General features: G+C 42.4%; 1 protein-coding gene and 1 long non-coding RNA gene across 6 annotated transcripts; one reads left to right on the plus strand and one right to left on the minus strand.

Annotated features, from left to right (window-relative positions):
- Positions 1-6,370: 6,370 nt before the first annotated feature.
- On the minus strand, positions 6,371-9,747 carry LOC132958835 (ladderlectin-like). Of its 5 annotated transcripts, none has more exons than XM_061031905.1 (7): positions 9,610-9,693; positions 9,294-9,416; positions 8,214-8,267; positions 7,961-8,070; positions 7,346-7,480; positions 7,108-7,219; positions 6,371-6,538 (listed from the first exon to the last, which is right to left on the minus strand). In XM_061031905.1, exons 1-7 carry the CDS (start codon positions 9,665-9,667, stop codon positions 6,456-6,458), a joined length of 675 nt encoding a protein of 224 aa, XP_060887888.1. In that variant the 5' UTR covers positions 9,668-9,693; the 3' UTR covers positions 6,371-6,455. The 5 variants fall into 5 exon arrangements, with proteins under 5 accessions (XP_060887888.1, XP_060887889.1, XP_060887891.1 ...); XM_061031906.1 differs by lacking the exon at positions 8,214-8,267 and adding an exon at positions 8,972-9,019; XM_061031908.1 differs by having other exon boundaries at positions 9,294-9,344; positions 9,610-9,668.
- LOC132958837 (uncharacterized) lies at positions 9,205-9,713 on the plus strand. Its single transcript, XR_009666842.1, has 2 exons — positions 9,205-9,344; positions 9,610-9,713. It is a non-coding gene; the product is annotated as an uncharacterized LOC132958837 (long non-coding RNA).
- Positions 9,748-13,036: the final 3,289 nt, after the last annotated feature.

Consider the following 13,036-nt stretch of genomic DNA (forward strand, 5'->3'; position numbering starts at 1 on the left):
TGCAGCTCTCAGCTGTCTCGCTCAACCCCCCCACTCTCCCTCTCTCTAACACACACACACACACACACACATTCACCACACCACACACAGCAAGCATGGTGCACCGGCTGACTCATGCACTCACACACGCTCTATCACAAACACACTGTCCCTTCAATCACAGCCAGCTTAAAGGGCCAGCAACACACACACACAGACAGACACACACACACACACACACAGACAGACACACACACACACACACACACACACACACACACACACACACACACACACACACACACACACACACACACAAAGGCCTTTATTTTCAGTGCACATGTGCATGCAGACAATCATCAATACAAACTCTGCCAACTTAAACCAACACATAGGAGGGTGATACACACACACACAAACACACACACACACACACACACACACACACACACACACACACACACACAGAAAAAGGTCAGGAGTGTGAGCACGCAACAGAATGTGCTTGTTGATGCAGATTGTTGCAGCTACAGAAAGAGAATGACACAAGATAAGAAGTTATAGTTTAATATTTGAGGTGAGGTTAAAATTGGAAAATATGAACGAATTAATCACAAGTTGGGGGAAAAAAATCACTGATGACGCGTGGTGACTAAGGGCGTGGTCACACACTTGTCGCCATGAAGAGGTGCTGCTTGTCAACAGTTGAGGAAGGCAGCTTGGCGTACCTGGAATTTGAGTTTGAGAAAAAAGTATTTGATGTTGAAGTCTGACTCTTGTCCCATCTGTTGACATGGAAGAGGAGGAGCTTATGGCCATTACTGCAGGCAGGCAGTAGAGGGAGCTCCAACTGTTTTGGCTTCAGTTTTTGAAGCTGTCATGTTGTCCGTCTTTATATACAGTCAGTGCAAAAACCAAAAACACAGATTCTTACATGATCTTCATCGTTAAAAAAAAGAAAACGATGTTGAAGATAAAATGATTTGTTTGGGATAAGTCACACATGTTCAGTAACAGGGCCAGGCTGTGAGCTGACAGAGTAGGGGGTTTCTGTTGCTGATCTATTTATAGTGCGACCCACTGGGCTTCAGTCGTGTCATCTGCATAATTAGTGGGAGTCAGTGTGTGAATGTGTGTGTGCAGGGTTTACGGGAAGTATGCTAAGTTTAGGACTCGCTGTGGGTGGGAGAGATTAAAGTGAGGCGGGGGACCTGATTTATTTTTAATGTGGGTTAGTCAGTGCAGACTTTATGTCCGAACTCGAAAGAGCTAAAGTGTTAAAACATAACAAAGTTCACAAGTAGAGTTAGGGTGCACTCACACTAGGAATCCGTACCCTGCCCAATCACGTTTGACCCCTAAAGTCAAGTTTGTTTGACTAGTGTGAGTCGTCCGATCCGAACACTTCCTTGGCCCTGGCACAGTTGGAGGAAGGAGGTCTGCTTCGGTACCGTACAGTTACTCATGCACAAGCACAAGCACGGGTACAAAACGTAAACATGACGTAAGATCGATCCCCGCCTCCATTATCGAGAAATCCCAATCATTGGGCGATCGTTCTTCAGCACAGTATGGGACAACTTTTCCTCGTGTGAGTACGCACTAAGAGTTTCAAAATAAAGCCAAGCCAGCGAGCTAGTTATTAAGCCAACATGGAAATGGAAAGGCCTTTATCAGCTAGCTAACATTGGTCAGCTTGTGTATGGTAAGACAAAGGTTTGCTTTAGCTAGCTTACGAAGAGGGTTACGGTAAATCAGAGATTGTATAAAACATGGACGTAGTGTCAGTGACTTTACTGAAGAAGCGTTTTGAAGCCAGATGACGCTGCCCGCCATTTTGGAAATGCTGACTCGACCGAAACTCTTGGTCAGAATAGACACAGACACATTTAGTTAGCCTTAATAATAGCCTTGGTGTTCACTAATAAAGAGCTATCTGTATCACATACATTTTTTGAACCAGGCTGGTGAGCATATAAGAGTATGAAGCTGCTTTATTACGTGCACAGAGATCGCACAGGTACCTCACTGGTCACATGGTATAAATGTCATCACCCCTACCTGCTTGCTTGCTGTGAATTTTAGTATTTCCCGACTTCAACAGGAAGTTTCACTAGAGGGGCGGCTGGAATAGGTCTTGGTAAAGTCAGTGTGCTGTTTGCATTCACACATTCAGCTCACCCTGAGCTGTGTGCATGTTTGCAAACACTATGATACTTGTTACTTTACAAATGAAGCTTTTACACAAGTGCATCATGCATCGTGGACTCGTGGAGCTTATTAGAAACATGCAGAGGCTTTTTAGGTCGGGTACAATCTAGGGGTGCAAACGAACGCATTCATTAAATAATAATCGGTTACAAAAAAAATGTAATCGATAATCGTTTTGTAGTCCACATTTTTGTAAATGTTTCTTGTTGCATTGTGGGTTCTTCTAGGATAGGCCTAATTCAAAACAGAGAAAAAGGAGCACACTCAAACAGAAATAAAACTTCAGGAGCACGAGCGCAAAAAGGAAATAGATGACAAACAAAGCGCTGATAAAGGCTCTGTGCTGAAACGCATCCGTTGTTGATCCGTACGCTGCTACCCTGACAAAAATATCCCTTTAATTAACCACTTTATGAATTCACAATGAACAAAAAGTCCCAAACAAACGAAATATGCAACATGATCTACGGAAGTTCAGTTCAAATTGTCTTTTTAGTCCACAGAAAAAGAAGGACTTTCACTTTGCGATTACCGCTTTACTCCACCAAACCAACAACGTTTGATCATCCAGGACAGAGCAGCATAACTAGATGTTTTCTTATATTTTGGAATTTTAGATGATTATTCTTTTAATAACTACAAAACGGAACAACCTTATAGGGAGAAATAGCTCATAGCGGACAGAGGAGCGAGATTGAGCGAGTGTGTGATTACACACAGAGCAGAAAGATGAAACAGTTCACCTGTTCTATTGTAACTTCATTTACCAGAGTAAAGTGTGCTCTACGCTGCAGACTGTATAAAGTGCGCTCTACCCTACAGACTGTATAAAGTGTGCTCTACACTGCAGACTGTATAAAGTGTGCTCTACACAGCAGACTGTATAAAGTGTGCTCTACACTGCAGACTGTATAAAGTGTGCTCTACACTGCAGACTGTATAAAGTGTGCTCTACACTGCAGACTGTATAAAGTGCGCTCTACACTGCAGACTGTATAAAGTGCGCTCTACACTGCAGACTGTATAAAGTGCGCTCTACACTGCAGACTGTATAAAGTGTGCTCTACACTGCAGACTGTATAAAGTGAGCTCTACACTGCAGACTGTATAAAGTGTGCTCTACACTGCTACACTGCAGACTGTATAAAGTGCGCTCTACACTGCAGACTGTATAAAGTGTGCTCTACACTGCAGACTGTATAAAGTGCGCTCTACACTGCAGACTGTATAAAGTGCGCTCTACACTGCAGACTGTATAAAGTGTGCTCTACACTGCTACACTGCAGACTGTATAAAGTGCGCTCTACACTGCAGACTGTATAAAGTGCGCTCTACACTGCAGACTGTATAAAGTGTGCTCTACACTGCTACACTGCAGACTGTATAAAGTGCGCTCTACACTGCAGACTGCATAAAGTGTGCTCTACACTGCAGACTGTATAAAGTGCGCTCTACACTGCAGACTGTATAAAGTGCGCTCTACACTGCAGACTGTATAAAGTGCGCTCTACACTGCAGACTGTATAAAGTGCGCTCTACACTGCAGACTGTATAAAGTGCGCTCTACACTGCAGACTGTATAAAGTGTGCTCTACACTGCTACACTGCAGACTGTATAAAGTGCGCTCTACACTGCAGACTGCATAAAGTGCGCTCTACACTGCAGACTGTATAAAGTGTGCTCTACACTGCAGACTGTATAAAGTGTGCTCTACACTGCAGACTGTATAAAGTGCGCTCTACGCCGCAGACTGTATAAAGTGCGCTCTACCCTACAGACTGTATAAAGTGTGCTCTACACTGCAGACTGTATAAAGTGCGCTCTACGCCGCAGACTGTATAAAGTGTGCTCTACACTGCAGACTGTATAAAGTGCGCTCTACGCCGCAGACTGTATAAAGTGCGCTCTACCCTACAGACTGTATAAAGTGCGCTCTACACTGCAGACTGTATAAAGTGTGCTCTGCACTGCAGACTGTATAAAGTGCGCTCTACACTGCAGACTGTATAAAGTGCGCTCTACACTGCAGACTGTATAAAGTGCGCTCTACACTGCAGACTGTATAAAGTGAGCTCTACACTGCAGACTGTATAAAGTGTGCTCTACACTGCAGACTGTATAAAGTGGGCTCTACACTGCAGACTGTATAAAGTGTGCTCTACACTGCAGACTGTATAAAGTGCGCTCTACACTGCTACACTGCAGACTGTATAAAGTGTGCTCTACACTGCAGACTGTATAAAGTGTGCTCTACACTGCAGACTGTATAAAGTGCGCTCTACACTGCAGACTGTATAAAGTGCGCTCTACACTGCAGACTGTATAAAGTGCGCTCTACACTGCAGACTGTATAAAGTGCGCTCTACACTGCAGACTGTATAAAGTGCGCTCTACACTGCAGACTGTATAAAGTGCGCTCTACACTGCAGACTGTATAAAGTGCGCTCCACACTGCAGACTGTAGTCTTTGTTAACAGAATGTTTCTGTCAAAACAGCTTCAACGTGTGATGAGTGCGCATTGATGTCTGCACGTCCGCTCGCCACACTCACTGCTCTAATTATAATAAAGTGTTAAAACGGTCATAACACGTCTGTGTGAAGTTTTATTTGAGGTTTGCTGTCTGTTGAAGTAAGACATTTCATATTTGAATGTTAATACAAAGTAGGCCTTTTACTAACAATTATTAAAATCCAGAAGATTCAAATTAATCAATAGATACAGTCGGCATCGCGTCATATTTGGGGGCGGGGCCTCACGTGGGGGAAAAGAATCACAGAAAAAAAAAAGAACTACAAAACGATTACTCGAGTGTTCGCTTTAACAAAGGGAAGAGTAATCGATTAGAGAACATTTTGCATTTCTGCACCCCTAGTACAATCACTTCCATCTGAACCACTTCTCTTGACCCGCTTCCATCGCTGCAACACCTGTTGACCTGATAACTGCTCTCATATCTGGCAAACTGAGGGGTGTCCAAAACAGCCGTGTGGAGGGGGGGTGTCTTAAAACCGCCTACCTTCTCTGGTCCAAACAAATCCAGAGCATTCAGGAGCAGAATCTAAAGTTAGAAGGAGGACATACTGGCTGCTGCATTGTTGTCAGAGAAGCCAGCACTTCAACATGTTTCCTTAATGATCAGATAGTAAGATACCTTTATCATTCCACGATGATCAGAAACAGTCAAAAAAGTCACACTTCGCCCCAAATCTTGTGACAAAAGTAAATGAAAATAATGTAGCCCAAGAGCATGTCCATGGGTGTCCATGAATGACGACTTAGGACGACAACATCACTTGGACTTTTCACAATAAGTGTGTCATCACAGATGCCTGCACTAATCTTAAACCAGGATACTAGTATTTATCATGTAAACAGAGATGTGAATAACCTGGTTTCTCAGTGTGCATGTTAGTGCCATATCCCGAATATGATCATAATCGGGATACTTAAGTCCATTCAAACGCACTCAATATGTATCACTCTTGGAGTTCTGAATACTTCACATTTATAGCTGAGGAGACTCTTATTTCATGATCAAATTATGATGGTATAACATACTAAAATAATCTGTTTTACTGTGGACTCTTGCCTCAGTGGATAGCAGGTCTAATATCGATTTAAGAAAGGAGGATCATAGCGGTTATAAATGAATGTTTGCTTTGAATGATTCTATATGATGTGATTTGTTTGACGATTTATTTATGTCTGATTTGAACAATAACTTGGCAGGAAGAAATGTTCAGCAGGACCTGCTCCTACGGTATGAAAGCTTAAAGTGAAGTCTGATGAGAAGTGTTTCTTAATCTCTGTTGGCGTCTCGCAGGCGGATAGAGGTGGGGTCGGAGGGATGGTTACTCCCCCATTACTGTGATCGGCTCCAACCCCCCTGCAACCCCGAACAGGAAAAAGATAATGGGTGGATGAGAACTTTGCAATCTGGGAAATAAATTCTTTAGACCAAACAAAGACCATGCACCAGCTTGTTTTGATGCTTAAGACTTTTAATTGAGCACAGAAACAAAGAACTGTTAACTCTCCAGAATGAAGATTTTGCAAAATGCATTCCTTCCACAACACATCGATCCTGCTCCTATTAGAGGCATAAAACCAAAGAGACAGTCCAGCTACTGTTTGAATTACTTGACACTTCATTCCTTAAATAGCGTTACAGCGATAGTAAGAAAAAAACAGAGTTATGAGATAAGATATAGAGCCTTCAGATTAAATATGAGACTGATGAGTTGGAGTTCTTGACATGCTCGTCAGCCAAGGCAGGATTCAAGAGTCTTTGAACAGACGAATGGGTGTTGGTGATAACACTGCAAATCATCCCATCTTTTTTGATCTGTAAATGTCAAAAACAAAAGATATGTCTTCTTATTCCGTACACCAACATCACTACACACATTACAAATACTGTTTCTGTGATTCCAAAGAAACTGTCAGTTACTGTCAAAACACAGATAATCTGTACTGTCAATTATGAAATGCTTATTTTAGTTTATTATGGAAATTGTTAAGTACTTTAGTGTTATTATTGTTGTTGTCTGAATAGTGCGATCACATCTGTATCACAGCTGTTTTAAGTTGAAAATAAGATGAAGTGAACATAACATTTCCCATTGCTGTTGTTTCACTAAAAAGGACTGTGTGCCTTTTATTGTGAGTCAGTCACACATGATGCATACTAATCCATTGCATCGACAGGCTAATCATAGTTTTCTTATTTTTTAAGAATTAGCAACTTTGCCCAATGATCCAGTAGATGTCGCCGTTGAGCACCAGCATGAAACCAAAACAAACTGCTGTTTGGCCACACCTCCGCTATTCCGAAGCCTCCGCTCTCCTCCAGAGACACACCTCCAACCCCCCTCTCTACTCGACTTGAAGCTAAAATAACATAGTTTGACTTACCAGCAAAGTTCATCACCAAACAGTGCTGATAGTGATGTTGGTTGTCAGGCTGTCCTGGATACCAGTTCACATAGCTGAAACGTGATCCATCACTCCACAGCCAAGTACCCTCCTATCCCACACACACACACACACACACACACACACACACACACACACACACACACACACACACACACACATTTATAACTTTGCTCTGTCACTTTGAGATGTAGATTTTGTGTAATCATTAAGATACCTGTTGTGCATCTGAGCCTCCAAGCCATGTAGATGGATACATTCCAGTCTGCCTCAATATTATTCCCTGAATAAAGTGATACTCATCAAAGCTGTGCACTGATGCAAGGCGTCCACCTCGAGCCTGACAATTTATCTGCAGAAATGAGGGACAAAAAAGTAGCACTGTGTGAAGGCCAATAATGTGACATTATAAAATAAGTAATACAAAGAGGAAACATTTTGAAAAATATTCCAGTTAACAACATGTGCAAGCCAAAGACCAATGCCTTTATACTCCCAACTCTTAAAATATTGGTTTAACGTTACCCTACCCTACCCTCCTCTAATCCACCAGCAACCAGACCACTTTCCAAACTGTGGTCCGTACCCGTACATGATCCAGCTAGCCTCCTGTTCACAACCCAAGTTGCTAAGGACTGAGCGATTGCCTCCCCTTTTTTTTTTTAAAGATTTATTTTTGGGCTTTTTATGCCTTTAATGGAGAGACAGGACAGTGGATAGAGTCAGAAATCAGAGAGAGAGAGTGGGGAACGACATGCGGGAAGGAGGCCACAGGTGGGATGTGAAGCCGGGCCGCCCGCTACAGCCTCCATACATGGGGCGTGCGCACTACCTCAGCATTAGTCCAAGTCATTGATGTTCTAACGAAGAGGAAACAGCGATTGTAGTGTTGAATCCAACCACTGGGACAAGCGCTTGATCTTTGGACAGTGTGACCATCATCTGCAAACAAAGTTAAGAAAGAACTGAATGTAGAAGGCACAAAAGTGAAACCTCATTTGTGCACCTAAGCTAGACAATGCTTTGAATGTTTGCATTTTTATCAGAGCCTTTGCACTGATAAACTAGTTGTAACACCAACTCACCATCTTCCATAGATGCTCCCACTGCCATTACATCAGGCTGTGCTTCTGGAACAGCTGGAGATTCAACACAGCAGTCAATATTTAAAAAAACCAGACGGGTCCTAAATACCACACTGAATGGCAGAACTATGCCCTGCACACCACATTAATTTAAATAAACAAACAAAGAACAAATTTTAAATGTTAATTGTTTGCAAACTGCAAACAGCTCGGAGCAGCAACGCCGGACAGCCGGAGTCGCTAAACTAAGGACCAAGGACCAATTACCCATGATAATTACAGAATCACCCCACAACAGCGCAAGATAATACGATGTATTAGGTATAAAACCGCTATAAACACAACAACAAACATACTTAGGGAAAGAGTGGACTTGCTTGGATTTGTCTCTCTTTTTTGTGCTTCTACCAGCTAAGTAAGTATTATGACGGTTTGTTAATGTAGTACAGAGAAATACAATCTAGTGGAGTGTTTTATTCTGAAAATTAACTGGATTTAATGTTGTTTCAGTGTCCGACTTCCTGGCCGGCCCACTCGATCTGCAATTTGGTAAAGTGATGCGCCACGCTCCGGCCTCTGGCAAAAATAGAAGCCTTGCGTATCTTCTGCAGAGGGCATCTGGTGGAATTTAGCAGTTAAGTCCCCAACGTTCAAATTTAAAGGGAACTTAAAACAGGACAAATAAAAGTGCTCCTCTTAACACAGGACGTGTTAAGTTGTTGTTTTTGTTGTTGTAGAAAAATAGGACACCAACTCACCTTCTTGGTTGGATGCTCCCACTGCCATTTCTTCTGCTCCTGAACCAGCTGGAGGTTAAACACAGAAGTCAGTGACTCGCTTCTTCTTATTTTTGCCATGCAACACAATCATGATTTGATGATACTTTTCAGTCGCTTTGTGTCCTCGTCATTCTTCAAGAAACAACAACTATGGAAGGAACTCAACTCACTAATGAACCAGATGTATATTCTGCTTTATAAAACTGTATTTCTCTGTTTGCTCAACAGAGCATTTGCACTGAGACAAAATGAAAATCTGAAGTCATTGTTTGTTCAAAAACAGGAACAAACACAAACTCACCTTCTTGAATGGATGGTTCTTCTTGAATGGATGGTTCTTCTTGAATGGATGGTTCTTTTTGAATGGATGGTTCTTCTTGAATGGATGGTTCTTTTTGAATGGATGGTTCTTCTTGAATGGATGGTTCTTTTTGAATGGATGGTTCTTTTTGAATGGATGGTTCCTCCATCATGCGATCAGGCTGTGCTTCTGGAAAAGATGTGAGGTTAAATACACCATTTAACTGACATCTGCTGTTTCTTCATTTCATGAACAAAACGTGCATACTGATGCTCTATTCTGTTTAGGTCTTGATTTGTCTGTTAACACTCACCAGCAGCATTAGTCAGGGCCATCGTGGCACAGACAAGTAGCAACCCGGTCAGCAGCTTCATGGCTGAGTTGATGCAGATACTTAAAGTGATGAATGGATTAGGATGTCTTCTTTCTTCTCAGCTCTCTCTTGTAGCTTCAGCTTTCCTGTGTGGAGATGAAGAACAGGTCAGCTCTTATATACAGTTACTTATCTGTTATGTAATTGTTTTTTATTTCCTCAGTACCTTATCAAATTTAGGGCATAAACAACTTTAGAGGCCGACCAAAGATCAAGTGACAAGGAAATACAATTCTTATCATTGAGATGGGCTTGAACTAATAAATCAGGGCAGTGAGGCAACAAGTGACCTGCGAACGTGTACAGGATTAACTGGTCAGACGAGGTCCACATTTAATACCCTTCATATTAATGTAAGGCCTCATTATATGTTTACATTTTAGTATTTATCCCACAGGTCACTTTTTTTTCACCTGAAGAGCTATCTCTCTCTTTCTGTCTCTCAGAAGTTGTTAAAAAATGATTGAAAGAATAATCCTCTAGTCCAAAATCTAGAGGCCATGACACACCAGTGCTAAATTCCCCGATACTTAGAAACCCATAGAAAGCTAAAAAAACAACAACAATCCAATAGGGAATCAACGTAAGGAGAAAAACAACCATGTCTTAAGGTTGAGAGCATTGAGTGCAGCATGGGAAGAGTAATTGGGAGTCTGTTGTCGCTATTAGAAGGGGCAACTTTGGAAATACCTTTTAGCAGCAGTTTGATGGCCGGATTGGAAAATAGGCTGGGAAAAGAAGGATTGGAACATCTAGCGTTAAATTGAATGCCTGCTACAAGACCTCTTATATACGGAGGCTTGAAATGGCGTACGTCCATACAATGACAAATGAAAGCGCAAACGACATTAACAGTAACGGGCTTTAGTGGCACATTCAATATAAACAAAACATAGCAAACATTCTCCAAGCAAAATCATATAACTTAATAGTTAGAATATAATTACTTTATTGATCCCAAACTGGGAAATTGTGGAAATTGATGCGACCAAACCCTTCCTCATGTAAAATCTGACTGTAACTAAATAAGACTCAAGTATGGGCTGACTTAATACAGGGCCAATGACTCTAGAGGTGGAACTGTTACTGGTGAGGAGCTGGCTTCTGGGCAAAGACTCCTGAAAACCTGGAAATTAAAACGGGATAAAGAATCAGCAATAGTGTTGAAGTGACCTGGCACATGACGGGCAGTGATAATAAAGTTTTTTTCTGAACAGAAAGCCAAGTTATGCATCGCATGAATGACATGATTTTTGGACAGGCAGAGCGGCCTTTGTTTATGATACCAACTACTGCTTCATTGTCACACTGAACTGCGATGCGTTTGCGGCTCCAGGAATTCCCCCACACGTAGCAGGCTACTGCTATGGGATAAATCTCGCACAGCGCAGAGGAGGAAACAAGATTAGGGAAAGAATAAGGCCATTTGCTGGCAAACCACTGGCCTTGAAAATACCCTCCAAAACCTACGAAGGGAGCTGTGTCCGTAAAAAACTTGATGGAGTCAGAGGAATACACCAGATCGTCATAAAAAAAACATCACCCCGTTCCAATGGGTCAGTAGACTTGCCCAAAATCTCAGATCGGAGCGGCACCCTTCATCTACCTGAATGACGTCATGCAGATTTGCCCACAGAAGAATCCATAGTCAGCAGTCTTGAAATGAACAAGCGGCCCTGGGGAATAACGCGCATCGCGAAATTGAAGAGGCCGAGGAGAGAGAGCATTTGCTGTTTCGTGACCTCTTTTGTCAAAGCTTAAGAGGTAAAATTAAGAGTTAGTGGCTAAATGATGATTTTGTGAGCAAGAGGACAAACCTTCATAGTTACGCTTTATTAAGTAACATGTAGCTGTAACTCCACAACGAGTAGTGTATCTACTAATTTAGATTCAATAATGCCTCTACAATTACAGATATTTAAGCTACATGATATCATGGTTTATTGACATTGATTCAACGGTTGAGGCACATCAGCTCTCTCCTTGGAGAATGAATAACGTACGCAGTAAACAAGTAAATATGATTATTCAGGCATGAGCTTTCGGTCTTGGAAATACTGTACCTCTTTGTAGCTATTTTGCATGATTTCGGCAGTTTTGCGCCTCTTTATGGTAACATTGTAAATCTTTGATGTCATCGAAGGATCTATTGAAGGTCAAGGAATAAAGGCAGTAATATTTTGATTGGCTACAATAACTTTTATAATAGCTCCATTTAAGCTGCTGATAAAAGCTTGGCGGGCTGCATGAGGATTGAAAATGAAGAATTAAAAACAATGACCTTCATGACTTGAGACAACAAGGAGTGCAGAGCAATACAAGACGAGCGCTGCTCAACAGTTCTTTTGTAGTTTTATAGCAATGACAATAAAGATCTGTTCTATCTATTCAATACACTTGGCCTGTTATTTATTCAGGACCTGTGTGCAACGTGTGGAGCTAATTGTTACATCTTTATTGACTATGACTTTGCTCTGAAGCCATACAGTGTAAGTAACTTTAATATGACCCTCTACAATTTGCCTACCAGTCACACCTGGGAGTGGACAAAGCCATCATCTACCTGCTGCAGCGTGCTCACTCACATCTGGAGGGAAACGGCTGCACTGTGAGAATCACCTTTTTTGATTTCTCCAGTGCATTCAACACCATCCAGCCACAACTGCTGGAAGAGAAGCTGCAGTTGATGGGTGTGGACTCATCCATCATCTCCTGGATTACCGACTACCTGACAGACAGACCACAGTTTGTCCGACTTGGCAGTGTTCAGTCTGGAATGGTGGAGAGTAGTACAGGAGCTCCACAGGGGACTGTGCTGTCTCCTTTCCTTTTCACCTTGTACACCTCTGACTTTCAGTACAACTCCAGGTCATGCCACTTGCAGAAGTTTTCTGATGACTGTGCGGTGGTGGGGTGTATAAGTGATGGGCAAGAGGGGGAGTACAGAGAACTGGTGGATAACTTTGTGGAGTGGACAGGAAGAAATCACCTGATTCTGAACTTGGATAAGACCAGGGAGATGGTGATCGACTTCAGAAGGAAGAGGACAGAGCCACCACCACTGTGCATCCTGGGAGAGGATGTGTCTGTGGTGGTACCTGGGTGTCAACATAGACAACAAACTGAACTGGAAGGCCAACACTCAGGCTGTGTACAAGAAGGGGATGAGCCGACTCTACTTTCTGAGGAAGCTGAGATCCTTCAACGTGTGCAACAAGATGTTGGAGATCTTCTATCAGTCTGTTATGGACAGTGCACTGTTCTCTGCTGTGGTCTGCTGGGGGAGCAGCATTGGAGCTGGTGACACTAAGAGACTGGACAAACTCATCAAGAAGACCTGCTCTGTGACAGGCTGCAAGCTGGACTCTTT

The sequence above is a fragment of the Labrus mixtus genome, chromosome 23, assembly GCF_963584025.1.
Source record: "Labrus mixtus chromosome 23, fLabMix1.1, whole genome shotgun sequence".
In the NCBI taxonomy this organism is placed as follows: domain Eukaryota; kingdom Metazoa; phylum Chordata; class Actinopteri; order Labriformes; family Labridae; genus Labrus; species Labrus mixtus.

What these genes read in the sequence shown, in the direction of transcription:
- LOC132958835 (XM_061031905.1), bottom strand. Translation starts at nt 9,667, where the DNA reads ATGAAGCTGCTGACCGGGTTGCTACTTGTCTGTGCCACGATGGCCCTG. An exon ending in GGGAGCATCTATGGAAGATG is followed by an intron (nt 8,071 to 8,213) that starts GTGAGTTGGTGT and finishes CTTTGTTTGCAG; the next exon opens with ATGATGGTCACACTGTCCAA. An exon ending in TTTGGTGATGAACTTTGCTG is followed by an intron (nt 6,539 to 7,107) that starts GTAAGTCAAACT and finishes TGACATTTACAG; the next exon opens with ATCAAAAAAGATGGGATGAT.